The sequence below is a fragment of the Daktulosphaira vitifoliae genome, unplaced genomic scaffold (assembly GCF_025091365.1).
Source record: "Daktulosphaira vitifoliae isolate Bord-2020 unplaced genomic scaffold, ASM2509136v1 Scaffold_3, whole genome shotgun sequence".
NCBI classification, from domain to species: Eukaryota; Metazoa; Arthropoda; class Insecta; order Hemiptera; family Phylloxeridae; genus Daktulosphaira; species Daktulosphaira vitifoliae.
Window position 1 is genome coordinate 36,678,772 of NW_026099574.1, and position 18,927 is coordinate 36,697,698.

The window sequence follows — 18,927 nt, forward strand, 5'->3', positions numbered from 1 at the left end:
TGATAGATGTAGAAATCTGGTCGCGATCATCTACACTGTGGCTTTATTTGTACACGTGTTTTGTAATAGGTCATTATTACCGCGGTCGTCAAAAACGTACGAATCTCGTTAATTTATTTTTTACATAACGTCGTCGCCGTCCTTTTTCACATACGAAAAACAACTTCCGGAGCAAATTCTATTTACAAGACAGCACAATGACTCAACGAATATTTCATGAACATATAATATACACACAGTTTAGCGTTTTAACTCGAACATTCGTGTGTAAATTGGATTTTGCTTTACTTTTGTGCTCTTTACCGTCGTCTCTATAAATTACACTACGTGTACATTAGTGTTTGGAGGAGTCGTTATGACTTAACAACGTGTGTCACGACTACGTCTTTTCTTGCGTGCTCAGTACAGAATACCGCGGTATAGTAATTATCGTGTACCGTGTGTATATAAAGCGAAAAAACAAGACATGTTTATACAGTGTTTGTGTGTGTATCGAAGAAACGGCTAGGTGGTCGGTCAACAGAACCGTGTTCTTCCACTGGCTGTCCGTCGGCCAGCACATCTGCCGTAGGTAACTAGCGCATAAAATACAGTAACCCATTAAGGCGGTTTCACGAATTTTCACGTAAAAAATGTGGACATTTCTGTGATCTGAAAATAATAATTGGATGACCCAAATAAAAAGTGCCAGTAGCTGCGCGTACATTTTCTTGTGCGATAGTCGCGATGATATCTACCGAACGATTTTTGTTATATTTTATTCAGATAGTTGATAACATAACATGCGTCGTGTTATTTGTCCAACGGGTAGTAATTATGTTGTTTATAAGTCGAGTCGTTATGGCCGCAGTGTGGTGTCGCCCTAGTGTTTTACGTATAACTGGTTTTGTTATTAGGCGATTGGGAGTTCACGAACTTGTGTCATAAGTAATCACACTTTACTGCTCTACGAGTTCAATTATTTGTTATTATTTTTAATTTATTAGCCGGGCGTGTAAACTTATGACTTTTTAGCATGAAAATATTGAAATTAAGGGCATTCCGTAGAACTCCAGGCAACATGCACTGTGTTTTATGTAACACGCGTACTTCAATTTCGTTAATGATGGGAAACTTCCATCGCGTTTATAATAAACTATTTATTGCTTGCCATTAATGTATACGACATTCCCTCGATAGGTGATATAATATAGAATTGGGATTCGTAATATTGTCTTAACTAGTTGTCACTTTATTGTCGTTAATATAATAATTTTCATAGTATTTTTAAGTACACTTGTATGTTATAGAAACTATGAAAAATGTTTGTGTAAACATTTTTCAACAGCTTATCGAAAAAAAAATTTTTAATTTATTTTCATCTATTAAAATATATTTGAAATATATTTAACTAAATAATTGTTATTTTATCCGTTTATATAATTTTAGTTGTTCGCAAACGGTTGCAATTATTTGCACATGCAAGTTTGACATTTCAACTTGACATTTACACAGTAAAGCGCATTACGAAACGTTTTATTTTATTTGTGAAATTTTCGCCTTTATTGAATGTTATGTCAGTGAATGTTGTTTTTAGGCTTATAAAAACATATCTCGGTTAAACCTCCTCTCATTAATGCCAATTTTTCTCCTTGTGTTTACAACAGTTTTCATTTTCATTACATAATATCAGTTATAATTATTGTCATGTGATATCCTTGTAGGGTATGAATATAAAAGTATAAACAAACATGTACAACTAAGTACTTACATACACCCTACACATTGAATAATGCATGCAATACTAATATGGTTCACACGTGCACAGTTGCACAGTAGCAAGGTACATAAGATAAAACTTGAAGATAATCAAATTTAGAAGTATGCTTATATAATTATAGGGAAATATACAGTCAGATTATAACAATTGGCGCATTACTTATTTCTTGTTTTTTTTTTCAACAAATAAAAGAGAAAAAGAAGTTCCACGACTAAATACAATTACCGGTAACTACTACAGAACAAAATAGCTCAGCTTAATGTTGAACAATATCTAATTTGAATCGCACACAATTCGTAGTTAGTTAATTCAAAATGATAAGTGGACTTATCATTTTAATTACAATACTTCACAAAACGAGTAGTTCAATTGTTAAAAGACATGCATTTTACATATTTTTTATCAATTTTTATTTATTTATTTCCAAAAAAACACATAACAATTGCTGACAAAACGAAAAATTTCTTTTTTCGAAGTTACTAAATAATTAAAATATTTTTTCCGCTATTTTTTAATTAATTTTGGACTAAACTAGGAATTATTAAAATAGCGTATAAATAATTTTTAACATAATTGTGGTGTTTTACATTTTGTTTTAATATTTTGCATAATTTATGAGCTTTAAACAAATTTATAAGGCATTAACTTTATACCGTTGAAAATGCCTTCTTTTAATACTTATACGATTTCAAGATTAATTGAAATATTCAATCAGACGTGTTGGATGTCACTATTAGTTAATAATTCAACGGAAGAGGTCGTCTACCTCGTTTGATTCTACAACTGTTGACGTTGTGCCCACTCATTTGAAGTAGATAATTATCAACAAATAAATCAATTGTGATTAATGAATAAAGATTCATAAAGAAAATTAAACTTAATTCATTCTATTTGAATATTACTTTTAAATTTTTTATTCATGCAGGCTAAAATCTTGTAAAAGTCAGTAATTTATCATTTTATGCTAGCTAATTTTTAACGCTATTGTATTTCTAAAGTAGTGAGTACTATGTTTATAACGTTATATTGTTGTAGCATATAATATTTACTACAACATAATATTTATATGTTGTGGTGTTCAATGGACCATGTTTCATAGACCTTGTGATGTGGGAAAGGTGCACCCGGTCATTGGTGGAAAATCATTACGTGGAAAGTTAAATTTTCTCCGGTTATAAATTATATATAGAATTTCTTAAGAACATAACGATTGACACCATGTTTCATCTTTTTTATATGACACTTGACCGTATCGCGACGAATTTAGGTTATTATGACATTTTTTAGTATTGATAAATACCTCCACTATTATTTTTAATGGGCATGTTATATTTCACTCGTGAGTACTATCAATCAAAACGCGTATGGCACATGCTAATGAATACGACCACTGAAAGTTCTTCAATGGGCCCCTCACGTTTTTTTTTGTTTTTTTTTTTTTTAATGTCCACCTATTATGTTCATGGAGACATTAAGTGTAAAAGTTATGTTTAATTCGTAATTATAAAACATACTTTGCCGTTGTAAGTAGAACAGTGCGGTACAAGGTCATTTCGTGTACGGATAGAATTAAATATAAGAGATTGATGGCCCTCGAGTAACAATATGAGATCCATCGAGTGGTCTCCTCTCAGCATTCGACGTATGTGTTATAAAGTGTCCCGAAGCACTTTGCATGGCGCGAGTTGTTGTGCTATAAGAAATGTACTGCCGTTGTGGGATACCTGTGATGAGGAATGACCTGGAAAATATAAAAAGTCAGAAACACATTGTAAGAAATTTATATTATAGAGGGAAAGGTGTATTGTTGTATTGCATATAGATATGTATGCATTGGATATTGTTTAATGACTTTTATTGTCTTCCGACTCCGTACAAAGAGTTTAGTTCCTCAGTACTTTTAAAACATTTTTAGCAATTATTACTGAATTTTTAATACTCTAAAATATGTAATTTTAAGTTACTTACACTCTTCTTTATTATGATATTTAAGNTACTTACACTCTTCTTTATTGTGATATTTAAAATTATTTTATTTTTTCAGTTGATCAGATGATGTCGTCCATGAAACCGGCTCCGCTACAGTTTGTAAAGCTGCAAACTTCATCTGATCGTTACCGATCGGCTCAGGAGCAGCAGCTGAACAAAGTAGCGATAGCTAAACCAAAAAATAAAGAATTTGATGCAGATTGGCAATCAGTAAGTATCTGTCGCTCCTTTTTGTTTTTTTACAATACAACATTTTTATGGTAAATGGTTTTATTTTTTATGTCACATTAATTCATAGCTTTTTCACGTATGAAGCTAAATTATCTTTAGAATGGTACTGATTAAAAATTCAGTGTAGATAGCTATTAATATTTGCATTTTTACCGTGATTTGGTTTGATATAAATAAATTTGTTTAAAATTTATAAAAAAAATCATTATAAATAATGAAATTACAAAGCATAGTTAAATAAAAGTGAATCACTGAAAATTATTTTTCATTTGCATTTTTATTTTTTAATCTTATCATTTGCACATAAACACTTTGTATATAATAATTTAAAATAAAATGACGCAACTTAGATATGTGTAATCTGTTTGTCTAAGATTTTAATAAGTGGTGTTGAAGTAAAAAAAAAAGCTGAATAGTAACATAAATTTAATCTTTATTTAAATACCATACCTTACCATTTGTGTTTTTCTTTTGTACTTAAATAAATTTATATTGACATGCAATTACCTGACTAAAAATTATAGACTATTCTGTGATTACGTTACATTTTAAGAAATAATATTCATATTCTACGATACTAATATTCAACACTGATTATTCACTCAGTTTTTCAAATTTTTNCTATTCTGTGATTACGTTACATTTTAAGAAATAATATTCATATTCTACGATAATATTCAACACTGATTGTTCACTCAGTTTTTCAAATTTTTAATGTGTTAACTGTATGTTTTATCTACCAGGACTTGGATAATTGGAAGAGCAATCGAAGAAAACAACAAGAACATATCATTGAACGATTAGTAGAAGTAAAAAAATTCGAAACTGATCGGCTTGATGATGGTTTCCGAAAAAGAAGCAAAACATTTAACGAAATGATACAAGAAAGGTAAGGTGTATCAATTCTTGTAAAATTACACACAACCAGCTTATTAAATTTAAGTAGTAGTACAGACTACAGTGTTATAATTTTTTACTTTTCAAGATGTTATTATGATTGCGCATACAACTATTATTATAGTTGCGTTACTGAAGGAAAAATTTACTTTATACATAATAATACTTGAACCTCTAACTTAATAGGAATGTTGGTAGTATTTACTGCTTGTAGGAAACCTGTTCGCGATGGCATTATTGTAATTAAAATTCATTATTTTCCTAAATATTTATAAATTATGTAATTGTGTAACTCATTTTAAGGACATTCATAGCTAATTTAATTATACAAGTTATTATCGAGTTGAGATTAATGGAATAGATTTATATATATATATATATATCAATAGATTCTATCCTATTGTTTATTGGATTGTATAGGACAAAATTCTCTGGTAATTTATTGAATTTTTGTTTACTTACAAACTTGTCGCATAACTTTTGAAAAAATTGTAACGGCCAAGTTTACATTGTGTAGTACTTCCTACACGTTTACCATAAGCATAGATACAATCGATTATTGTTGTCTTGTTATGAGTTGCATGCGGTAATACAATCACAGTGTTTCCTAACTCAGTGTCGTAATAACAAATTATTCTTCGTTTAATTCGAATTATACTTTTATTTTGCACTGGTCAGTGAAAGTCTCATTTTTTCATGAGAAAATATATTTTCGACTAAGAAACTTTTTTTATTTTCCCAATTGGATGATCAATTACAGACATAATTACATATCTTATTTAGAGGTTATTTATTTAAAAAACAGATCAAAGTAAATTAATAAAAACAAACGTTATCTATTCTTATGTACGGGTTGTTGCATTCCATTGATTTTTTAACAATTGTGTAAATGTAGGCGGACAGTCAATAATATAATAATAGTGAGCTGTTGTGTATGCAAATATCTTTATTTATTTCTTGACAGCCATGAATTCAAGTTGATCACCACCTGTTAATATTTTAAATTCACGAAATCAATCATTTGTCCGTTTGATAATATTTTGCTTATAGTCATTATATAAAAATCATTATTATAAAAACATTCTACGCTTAAATAAAATGCTACGTTTTTGTTGTATTTTCATGCCGTAATTATTTATTTCGTCTAATTTTTAACGTAAAAACGGTATTTTTTAATCAGTCAAAGTACATGTAGAGATGTATTATTCTATACATTGATTGCAAAAAATTTTAGAAAATATAACCGAATAAACATTAAAAAAAATTCCCATAAGCTGTCCTATTTAAAAAAAACGTATAAAGTGTCTTATGCGAGTACAATAAACTTATAAATATTTAATATTCGAGTTATGTATTGATTCGTAATGTTAAATATTTTATTCTAAGTTTACAATTTCAGACGATAGCAAACTATATTTACTGTTAAATCACTTTGTGTGAAATAATTATATCTAAATAATTGCTGAAAATAAATAGACAATCTTTCTAGTGAGTCTAACAGATGATTTGAACCAATTTTCAAGCTCTACTTTTAAGTTGGTACACATCTTTCGCATATCAAAACGCTGTATTAAATTTTCTAACCATGTAAATGGATCTTTTAATTTTACTGCCAATGTACGTTTTATTTTATAAAACTGCACAAACAGGTAAAGGTACAAAACGTATGTATACAAGGAGGAAATTACTATGAAATTTTATATTGTGACACAATTAAACCATTCGAAAACCCAGTGGCGGTGAACATTTTAAATTCATTCGCTGTGTAATAGAAGGATGTATTATTTTATTGTTATTGTTTTATAAAAGTGATGCGCATGTTAGAGAGAAAATCAAATTCAACTTTGCGCTTTATTTTCATTCAAATTTAGAAAAGGAAAAAGTTCTTAACTCTCTCTCCCTAACCACACATTGTCATTTGAAATTGGAAGATTTCTCATCTGGAAGTCGTAAATCATTGTGTTATATGTCATTGGTAAATAATAACAATATAATGGCGACATAATACGTATAACTTTTAAATACTTATTATAATAGTCTCCACCATCAGTTAAAATGTATTCATATATAAGTGAATGTACTAATTTTTACATGTAATAGATACAGTTCAAAATAATTCACATTCTGTTCAGTCAATAAATGTTTCCAATGTTGTTTGGCAAGGTTTTTTAGTATTTTTTTCTGATTTATAACCGTTTTTTCGCATTTCTATGCATTATAATGTTGACTTTCTGTAATTCGTTTGTATTCAAATAGATGTAATTTCCTGTAATCATAACCACATTTCTAATGAGCCTAGGTTAATGCATCTATTTATTTAAATCAGCGGTTGCTGCCATTTAAATACTGTTAATGTTGTTACCATGTTAGTGATATAATTGAAACCCAAACATCATCAATTTTCGTAATTTGCATTAATATTATTTATAAATCAGAATAACTAATTCTCTTCGAGTGGTGAAATACCACGTTTATCAAACAAATCAATTAATCAAATTTTAGTAAATTTAATCATTATTTATACTAAAATTTTTAGCGATTTTTATTAATAAGTTCGTGAACGGATTGATGGAAATTCCATATTTATTAATTCTTTTATTTTTATTTAAATATTAAAAGTCACGTAGAATATAAAACTTACAACGCATATTATTAAAATTTAATCAAGTATAAGAAAGTAATAATAAATATAATGAATTGCTGTAAAAAGTGATTATTTTAACGTTCGCCACTCAATTTCTTTTAAAATAACAAGTTCTTTGAAATATTTTTTTCGGTTTTTGTTAGTTACATATGTGTCGCCATTTATCTGATATAAAATATTTTTTTTATTTTTATTAAACGTACATATTTAACTAGCTTATTAAATAGAAAATTAATTATTTAAGAAAATTACTGGTCGATAACAACTTCTGAATAGGTATTTCAGAATTTGTGTTAATAGTTTAAAATAACTATGTAAGTGAGGAGTGGGTGAGGATTTTTATCACTAAACATTCCCTGTCGTACTCTTCCACCCTCCTATCTATGAAAATGAGAATAACTTCAGAAGTACTGATCCAAAAGTTGTTATTGACCAGTCATTTTCTTAGTCAGATAATTTTCTATTTTATAAGCTAATTTAATATGTATGCTTCTATTAAAAAAAATTAGTTGGTATCCCTATAAGATATAAGAGGTGAACCTAAAAATTATTTTAGAATAGATAAATAGAAATATATATGTAACTAACAAAAACAAAAAAAAAAAAAATTCAAAGAACTTATTATTTTAAAAGAAACTGAGTGGCTTGCGTTAAAATCACTCTGTATACCATGACGTGTAAATTTATGTATTTGTTTATTAGTTGTTATGCACATGTAATTTTAAAATTGCTAAAAATAATATTTTGTAACTATCCTAAAATTACTATTCCAAGTGAAAATTGTAAAAAAATTTGATTATAAAAATTATGCGTATTACTTAGATGTTTACATAGCGTTCAACATTTTTGTTGTTCACTATCTTGGTCTTATACTAAAATTTGTATTTTTTTTTAACATCTAATAAGACTGTTATTTATATTATTTTGGCAACTAAATCTCTTTCAGTGTTTCTATTAATCGTAAATAGACACGCTTATTTATGCTAAGAGTTATTATTTCCTGTTTTCTATATTTAATTGTCCTAATTTTTATTGATATATTTTTATTTCGATTTTTTAGGAGTTCAGTTAAAATTATCTTTAATGATATTACTGTCCAATTTAAATCACTTAAAACATAAGTTAACAGAAAGCATATTTCAGAATTAAAATAAAATAAAAACCAATAAAAATATTATGTGTATGACTTGTGGATCATTAAAATATTAAAAAAACTGTTATTAGGTATTTTTTAATGCATGCATTTGCTACGCGTTTCTACAATTTTCTCAAATTTTTACTATTAATAGTTTATTTTACATTTTTACTTTATTTAATTGAAATATTTTTAATCCTCAATTTTTTTTATTATTTGTAAACGCTAACGTATTGTATTATTTTTAAAGTATTTAATGTCAAATATCATTATTGGTCAACTGAGAATTAATTCAAATAAATAACTTGACACTTTATAACAAAAAATATTTTGTTATATAATATTTTTAATTATTTTTATAAAATAGAACTTTAAAAAATAATTTATTCTCTGACTTTTATTTCATATGTTTTGAGTATTGTATGTATTTTTTCATTAATGGGAAATGTCTCAAAAATGTATTTGAAACAACAACGTTTTTTCAGTTAATTATAACTTAATTATGGTTTTAAATACAAAAATGTACCCAATGTTTTGTATTTCTACGAAATTATGCATTGTTGCGTTATGTTGTAACAATCAACATATTTAACAGGAAGTACGGAATTGTGACTTTTCGTAAAATCACGTGCAAATTATAATGTAAGTTGGACAAATTATAGTAGTCCTTTTTAAAGTTACTGTCGAATAAAAACTAATCTATAGTAATTTTCTCTTAAAATTAAGCGCACCATTTGATGTGGCATTTAAAAAATTGCAAAACTTTACTTAGCTACTGTACTTAAACTTAAACACCTTATTAATATTTATTCGATTTGATTTTTGTCTTATTTGTTTTATAGGTATTTGTTCCTCTTTAAAAGATAAATATCAGTTTAGTTCGAAATTAAACATTTCAACGAGTTTGATTAGTTTTTAGATTTTATCAGAATTTTTTCAACTATAGATATCTCATAGCTGTATAGTAATTAATGAATATAATTTTTTCTCGTATATAACTCGCTAATGAGGAGTACTAGTAATTTCATCAGTATTAGGATTCTTAATATATTTATACCTCAATCATCTCATATTAAATTTCCGCCACTATTTAAAGATATGAATTTTGGTTACGGATATTATCGTTTTGAATTTCGATCGGTTTTCTATCCGATGAACTAGTATCTTAATTAAAATCTATTAAAGAATCCCTCGTGGCGTATCGGTTGACTGTATAAATTCCAAATACATACAAATATAGTACTTATTCAAAAACAATAATTATAAGATCTTAAACCAGCACCACCGTTAAATTATAACCCAACTGTTAGTTGTTATTCGAGAGAAAATCAAACGATATCTGACAGCTAGTCAGTAGACAGCTATTTCAAGTGGTGTATTTTATAATGCGTGTAATTATTTTACCAATATAATTACTACAAATCATTACTATCAGTATGCACATTGTGTATAGCATAATTCCTCTGAAAAATGTTCATATGTTCGTTGTGTGTAACCCTTAAACATTATTTTTTTCCAAAATGTAAGACGCATGTTTACATATAAACAATTAACATCAAACAATGTCGTTAAGAATATTGTTTTCGAATAAATATTTTGCTATTAACAAAAAATCTAAGGGAGATTTTAATTTATCCCGTTTCATAATGTACATATGTCATAAATATGTTAATGCGATTGATGAGCTATCAAGTTAACCTTTTAGGTTTGATTGTGTGCGGTGTATATCAATAAATTATATCTCACAAGCCCTCATTATTCTTTTCTAGTTTATTTTAATACATTAAAATGACAATTATAACTAATGTGGGTTACACGAACACGATGCGTGTAGAAATCCAGCGTGGAACTTTTTTTTATTCACTAAGGTGGATTTGCCAATTACAATATCATTCTCCAATTTTAGGTATGAAAGTTTGTATTTTGTTAAAAAAGTAATGATAATAATTCATTTAATAGGCTACGATTTTAAGACGTAATAGTGGAGATCATATCTCATTGCTCCTTATTTTTTATAAAATTAAAAACAATGTAAATTTTGAATAGAAATTATTGTTGCGATCATGTCATAATATTTAGTGATTCATACTACGAAACTCATATATTTTCGATCACCAGTTTTTCATAACCCTATTATTTCATTTACAAATGCACATATTCATATTGAATTCGNCCAGTTTTTCATAACCCTATTAATTCATTTACAAATGCACATATTCATATTGAATTCGATAAAAACAAATATTCTTAACTCAATTTAAAAATATTTGGTATATTGTTAAAATCTTTTAATCCCTTTGATAAAAATGATTTGTCTATTAATTGATGATCTTTTAATTATTTGATTATAATGTATTATAATGACCATCTAGAAAATTATGACAAATATTCAGTTTTAAGTATAAATATTATTTTTAAAAAACATTTGTTTATACCATATATCACAAACGAATTGTTATATACTTCCTTAATGATTGTTTTATAAACGCATAATTAAATAATGTTATTATGATTTTTAAATCAAAATTTTTAAATAATCTTCAAAAGAAAGTCATAATTTCCTTTTTTAAGCTATTACTTCACTGTTTTTGGATGTATTAATCGAATTTCTTTGTCTTTCACGGTGATTAAAATTGCGTTTTAATTCTATGTCCTGTTTACAAGCTGACTTTTTGTTAATCGTATAATACGTTGTCATTTTCGCCTTTTTACCTAAGTCATCTAGTATAAAAAGTATTAATCGACTGATATATTAACGTCAATAAATAATACCTGTGACCTGCTTACACTTGATTATTAAGAGTAGAAGATCTCGAGTATTTGCGGTGTGTTTTTTATAATTGCATATTTGCAAACTATTAGATAAGAAAACGAGTTGCATCGTACTAATTATAATGAGTTTTTTTTTTTTTTTAATAACAATTATGTAAAGTTCTGAATTATATTAGTGTTCGAATGGGGACGCTACAATATACAATAGGATGCCAATTAAAACAATTTTTGTCAGAGAAAGTCGTTTGTGTATGCATATATAATAGTATTGTTTTGACTACTATGAGTCCAGAATTATGAGTTGCTCCAACTCATAATACTGCTCCGGTAGCGGTTCCAAAAACAAAAACTACTCACGTTTTTTTACTAGTGCTATAACATTTACCAAATAGGTATATCGGTCACTTGTGTTGCAACGGGTCATGCGCGTTTATGAAATTGAATGAATATGTGTAATGCATGTAAATATAAACGTCTAACTTGAATTTCTCCGTAAGGTGTACTAGTTGTTGCACAACTATAAACAAATAATTGAATTCTGTTTTAGGGGAAAGAGTGGTCGCCTGAGAAGTCTGCCAGCTCTGTACCAAGACGATGACGATGGCAATGATCTCAGCGATCTTGGACTTAGCACATCCTGTGGAAAAAAGTCTGATGAATCTTTAAAAGAATGTGCCCAAATTGAACAAGAAAATGTTTTTTGTGAAACAGAAAAAGACGAGAAAAAGACGACAGAAACAGTCGTTGTGACTGAACAAACACAACAAACTGAAAATGGATTTGATCGTGCCATTAAGGATTATGTAGACTTTGCCGAGTCTAAAAAAACTACGAGCAAAGTTGAAGATGATTATAGTGATAGTAAACTTCAACCGATGGCTGTACCTTCTTATAGAAAACCAGTGACTTTGCCGATAGCTGAAACTAAGCGGAGGTTGTCGGCCCCAAAAATTGAAGAAAAAGTCATGTTGCTCAAAAACAGGTCACAATCCACTAAAGATTTACACTCGGCTTCTATTAATGAACTACCCAAAGTAGATATTAGTAAACGCCGAGAAATGTTTGAAAAAGCCGTCACTGAAGTACAATCAATGCCTGCTACTTTCAAACCTTCTCTTAAAAAAAAACTGTCAGAACCTGTAGAAGTTGCTCGTCTGGCACCCGTAAATCATCAGCAACCGTCTCAGATTTCTATTACAAGTAAATTGAACAAATTATTTCTAAACAATAGTTAAAGTAGTTATTTGATTAATAATAATTATATTATTATTTTAATTTGTCGTTAATATTTCTAGAGCCGACAATTGAATCAAAAACTGAATCAACAATGTTTTATGAGGAAGAGAAAGACGAAGAAAAAAATTTGACTCAAAGTCAACAACAGGATTCTATAGAAGAAGAAGAGAAGCCCATTGTGGCAATGGAAAAAGAACGATTGTGTTTAGCTCCTACCACCACTAGTGATGATAATGAATATCACCAATTGGGACATCATCACGAACTAACATTATCTGACTTAGTCAACCGTCATTCCATTGACAGCTTAGATCAAGTATGTGGTCAGCAAACAGTAGAAGATCCCGATGATGGTAACTATCCGGGATCCTGCTTAAGCGCTGAAGATAGTGGAATACATACTGAAGACATGTCTAGTTGTGTTAGTCAGGCTGATGATGAGGAACAAAGGATGAATTTACAACCTAGTCCTGTCCAGCAACACCAACCGAGTATTGTTGATCATGTTGATTCTTCATACAATATGGTATTTTTACTTTAACAAAAATAAAATATTTATACATTCTTACTAAAAATTTTATAGGTGTTAGAATTAACTCCAATTAATGCTTTGGAACCACCAAAAGAGAAGCCTCCACCCCCACCCATTGATGACGGTGACAACTATACTGAAGAAGTAACTTTGTCTGAAGATTCTCATTCAGTAAGAATTTTATTTTTATTATTAAGATTTGCATTTGTTCAAATTAAATTATGTGTCATAACAGGTCGCTCATGCTGTTGATTCTGCAAAGCGTATAAAAAAAGAGCTGTGGATGAAAAGGTCCAGTTTTTTGGGTTTGGAAGACACTAATGGCAACATGATGAGCTACGAAAATGGTACAAATTTAAAAATAAAATGTTTATATCATGATTTTTCTATAATTTTTTAACTAATTTTTTTTAGATTTAGAAAATTTAAAATCTAGACCACCTGACCTTACATTATTTTTGGAAGAAGAACGCCGCTTAGAGAAACAATTATACAAACAAAACAAACCAGAACGACTTCAAAATGTTAGAGTGAGTTATTGATTATAAAATTTACTAGATATTTGGAAATAGATATCAACAGTGAAATTCTATATTTAACAGATATATGAAAACGTTAATTTACCACCAAAGAATGTGTATGTAGTCGATGATGGTGAAGATAGTGAAAGTAACCAGTATATGAAAGATATACTTCAAGTTGAAGAGCAAAGCCGTAACAACCAAATGAAGAACAAAGCAGTTCAAAATAATATTGGTAAGCTTTTTCAATTAAAATTTTATTAAAATTATATATTTATTTTATAAATTACATTTAATTTTTATTCAAATTCAAAATTTATGTCTAGTCTTCTAAATTATCTTTTCATTGGAAAACTTATAGTATTTACTAACTGTGTGTTATTATAATTTTAGCTTTGATATGTAGATGAGAAGCTATTAGTTTTATGCTGTTGCTTTTTTATGTCATTAAACACAATTACTCCTCTTACACTGGACTGATTTTATTCAACGATAGGTCAAAACGTTGAAACTACTAGGGTGGTCATATCGAAAAATGTTCGTCAATCTCCATAATAAAAGAAATTGTCCCAAAAAATGTTAATATTTTTAGTTTTTTCTTTAGACTGAAAAAATTTTTTGAAAACTGGTCGGGGATATTTATGAAATTTTTATTAGTAATATTTCAGACATTTGCTGCCTTGCTGTCAACACACTTATTTAAAAATCCAATCATTAAACATGTTACTGTGAGCTTAAAAATCATATCAACATTTTTATCTTTACAATTTTTGATCATTTTCAATAAGCCTGACTTCCTTAAACCTACTTCAAATTAAACTAATACAATGTATATTAAGATAAAAAAGAAAAACTATTTGAAATCTCAATTTCTTAAAGTTATCAGACATATTAGCCAAAAATCATACAATTTTGGTAATAATTGCTGATTTTGTAGTTTTTTTGCATCAAAACAAATTTTGCATCATTTTAAACTATTTCAAGTTAAAGCTTATTCAATGAGGTATATGATTAAAAACGAAAGATGTTCTGGTGGTTGTGCTCTATGAATAATTGGCCTCTTGAATAGAAAATCATGTAATTTTTGATGAATATATTAAATTTCTTACACATAACACGCATCAAAACGTTTTACAACAATGATTTTAATCAATTTCATATAACAATCAATACTTATCGAAAAAATGTTCTCAAATTCATTACGCTGAATACCGAATAAACTTAACTTTTTTACTCTTACTTTCATATATTTATAAAACACTAATCATAAATAATACAATATTTAATTTAAATAAAATTAAAATAGGTGAAAAATTGGTGAAGAAACTAAAAGAATTAGAAGAAGATTTAAATAATCAAGAATCAATGAGAGTGGGATCTGCACATTGGTTACCACCAACCAGACATTCTTTACAAGATATTTCTAGTGTGACAAATTCTAGGCCTCCTCTTGACCACACACAGTCTATGCCTAATTTAGAAGTAAGTTTAAGTGATTATGATTATTTATTTTTTCTTGGCATAATTAGTCTCTGAATGTTGAAAGGAATTTTAATATTTCGCTATTTATTTAAATTATTTAATAAACGTTTTCTCAGCCATCCTGAATAGTATTTAAAATAGTTTTACAAATAATTTGTGTCTTACTATTATTAAATTATAAAATCAAAATTTGAATTTGAAACTAATTCTTGGGCAAGTTTATTATACTAANATCAAAATTTGAATTTGAAACTAATTCTTGGGCAAGTTTATTGTACTAAAATTTTTATTAATTTAATCTTTAAAATTGAATTAAAATTTAAATTGTTTTTCAGCAACAGCAACCTACTTACAATCAACATCACCAACCAGAAGATTATACATGGTAAGTACACAACACAACAAGTAATTTATGGTTTAAATGGCATTCATAATAAATTAAAAATCACTTTGATAATAGATGATAGCACTTTGTTAAAGTGTTTAATTTTTAATTCAAATAACTTTTATAATTAAGTATTTTAAAGATACTAAAATATTATGACCTTTAAATCCAAATCTAGATATCTAAAAGAGAAGAAATCTAGTAACATCAGAATCCTGTATAATAATTATTAATTTTTTTAATCGTGGAATCTCATTGAAAAACTTAAAGTTAAAGTTTTTTTTTTCTCTAAAGTAATGAAAAAAAAATTATTTATAGTTTTTTTAATCAAATAACTTTTCTCTTATACCATAGATTTTTATATCTTACATCTTTTTCTTTATAAAATTTTTACTAAAATAATTCTGAGAGGAATTCAGAAATGTCGTATATTTTTTTTTATAACAAATATATTAAATATAAACAAATTTTGTTATGTAAAACACTCAATTATGAGATAAATATTATACGTAAAATACTACTATATTAAGGATCAAAAAATACATAAATCTTTTATTGTTATTTAACTCATATAGAATTGCAATGAAAAAATTTCATAAAAATAAAATTAAATAAAAATACGATTTCTTACGTATATTTATTCTCGTAATGGAGTTTTTGAGTTATTTGCTATCTAAATAAAAGAAAATTATAGCAAAAATAATTACAGCAGAGATTTTTTTTTTTTTTTCTAAAAAATGCTTATTAAACTTATAATTCTATAAAAACGGTTAATTTTGGCAGATATGTCCCAAATTGGACCAAAAGAATAATTTAAATAAAAAGGCAAAAAAAAATTTTCAATATAACTTTTAATTTATAAGTAATTCAGATGATTAAAATAGACCAATGAAGCCGTAATATAAAAACCACATAATAACATTATTTAATTGTATTTTCTATTTCATAAAAATTGCACATGTAATAAGAAAATATCACTAAATAATGTTATTATGTAGTTTTTATATTCCAACCCACTCAATTACTTACAAAATCAAAGTAATGTCCTTATTTATAATATATTTTCTTTTAAATACTAATAAATATCTATGATCAATATCATGGTGAAGGTAAAATTAGATATAAGGTGTTGTATATTCTTTATAAAAATTGAAGTGCTAAATCTTAATAAATAGCCCTTATTTTTCCAGTGGAATATATTTTAAGTAAATTTTTTGGATATAAATCCATAAACCATTAATTTTATCATCATAATTTAATGCACATTTCAATGATTTTTTATGATTAATAGCATGTAATTTTAAACTTTTTAGATGCGCATAAATCCAAATTTAAATTATCACTAACAGCAAGCATTATTATCAATAAACTATATTCAAACTACCATAAAAACAATTGTGTACACTTATTTTATTAAATTTCTATTTAGAAATTTTTTAACTTGCAACAATAAATTTAAATAAAAGTAAAACACGGAACAGCAAAATAATCTTGTTCGCATTAATATAACTTTGTTTCTTAGAGTATGACTAAATACGATTATAATAACCCAAATTAATTTTTCCTAAAAGAAATTTTTTTGAGAGGTTGTATCGACTACTCTGTATCTATAAGTCTTGAATAATGTCTTATTGTATATATTTATTTATTTAAAGTGTATAGTAAAATTTATTTTAAATTTTATACTTAATTCTAATCATTATATCTGATTTTATTATGTACTAATGTTACATATATTTGTTATTTTTCAACAGATTTGAATTAAAAGAAAAAATTATATTTTACATTAAATGATTTCTAGGTCACAAAATAGTTTTGCCCGACCAGTTCAGCAAAACAATGGATATGCTAAACGAAAACCTTCGATTAGTCAACCTGAAAAGTACAATTACCAACATTGGCTGATCCAGGTAAAAATTTTCATTACAAGAATTTTATTTACAATAGTTCATTATTAAATAATTAATTGAATTATAACTAAAAGATATTTTAAATTCTTTAGGAAGCTGAACATAGACGTTTGGTAGATAGATGCAATCGACAAATACCTCCGCTATCAGCCGATATGCCACGTTCACGAACTAGACCAGCATTGCCTCCACCTCCGCCACCAATGCAATCTAAAAAACCTTTACCTGATTCAGTAATAAACACAATTACTCAGAGAGTGCAAGATCGTCTGTCATTTAATGACTTTCATAGGTAGATTTTAATAAACAAAACTAAAGTTTTTTGATAAATAGAATTTACTTATTACCAGATGATAAGTATAATTGAATCATTAAAACTAAATTGACGATTCTTTATTATACTGTGTGTTAATTACTATATAACCAAGTAGAATTATTCGTATTATAAGAAAATAACCTTAAATTGAATATTTTAATCCTTTATTTATTAATTTCAATAGATATATATTGGGGTATTTTTACACTTAAAATTTTTGATTATTGCAAAAAAATAAAAATGTATAACTTGATATCATTAAATCTATGAAAACAAAAAATCCTCTAAGTATGGTTTATAACTAATAAGGTAAAACCAAAAAAACTATTTTTTTCAAAGTCTTTTTAAAAGCATTCTTAGACAAATGATCTTCACCTAAATATTTTTACTCAATTTTATTAAAATTTAGAACTAAAAGGGTCATTTTATAAATAATTCCTATTATTATTTGATCACCCTTATATAATGAAAAATTATAGAATTTTGATCAAATGACTTATTTACCCAAATAACATTAAAAAAAACTCATTGTTTAATTTTTTCTTTTACTCTAGTAAAATATATTTTCATTATTTTGTAGACATGAACACAATGCTCCTCAAGAATCTATGTTAAGTGTAAGTGGTAAAAAGAAATGTTCTCACTGTACAATTGAGTTAGGTCGTGGAGCTGCCATGATAATTGAAAGCTTACAACTTTTTTATCACATTGAATGTTTCAAATGTTGTGTTTGTTGTGTACAGCTTGGTGATGGTCTCATGGGTACAGATGTAAGAGTTCGAAATAAAAAATTACACTGTCACAACTGTTTTTCCAGTGATGATGGTACGTTCAAATACATTTTTTTAACATTATGCAATTGTAGTTGTTAATTAACATGTGTTTTAACTAATATTTATTATGTCTTTTACAGGAGTGAAATTCAGCTGTGTATAAAAAAATTGTATAAAACATAATCTTTAGATTACAAAAATTTATATATGAATACATTAAAGTTTTTTTAAACTTAATTATGTCTTTTCATTTTTGTAAAATATATTGTATTCATTGACTAAAAATTTTATTAGAATGGAGAAGAAAATTTTATTTTTGTTGTTGTTGTGTTTTTAGTATTGTAA

At 27.0% G+C, this 18,927-nt stretch overlaps 1 protein-coding gene across 7 annotated transcripts in view; it reads left to right on the top strand.

Moving 5' to 3' along the window:
- The window catches only part of LOC126903361 (LIM and calponin homology domains-containing protein 1-like), a 42,700-nt gene that overhangs the window by 18,661 nt on the left and 5,112 nt on the right, over window positions 1-18,927 (top strand). The window contains exons 2-15 of one of the 7 annotated variants that reach the window (XM_050681518.1): window positions 3,804-3,958; window positions 4,723-4,868; window positions 11,975-12,627; window positions 12,723-13,189; window positions 13,247-13,366; window positions 13,431-13,542; window positions 13,610-13,725; window positions 13,798-13,951; window positions 15,023-15,198; window positions 15,534-15,583; window positions 17,385-17,493; window positions 17,586-17,785; window positions 18,390-18,634; window positions 18,723-18,819. In XM_050681518.1, coding sequence (XP_050537475.1) covers window positions 3,812-3,958; window positions 4,723-4,868; window positions 11,975-12,627; window positions 12,723-13,189; window positions 13,247-13,366; window positions 13,431-13,542; window positions 13,610-13,725; window positions 13,798-13,951; window positions 15,023-15,198; window positions 15,534-15,583; window positions 17,385-17,493; window positions 17,586-17,785; window positions 18,390-18,634; window positions 18,723-18,745 — 2,718 coding nt within the window. In that variant the 5' untranslated portion in view covers window positions 3,804-3,811 and the 3' untranslated portion in view covers window positions 18,746-18,819. Of the gene's footprint in view, window positions 1-3,803; window positions 3,959-4,722; window positions 4,869-11,974; window positions 12,628-12,722; window positions 13,190-13,246; window positions 13,367-13,430; window positions 13,543-13,609; window positions 13,726-13,797; window positions 13,952-15,022; window positions 15,199-15,533; window positions 15,584-17,384; window positions 17,494-17,585; window positions 17,786-18,389; window positions 18,635-18,722; window positions 18,820-18,927 lie in introns of those variants that run through there. The other 6 variants (XM_050681524.1, XM_050681523.1, XM_050681520.1 and 3 more) reach the window with 6 other exon arrangements.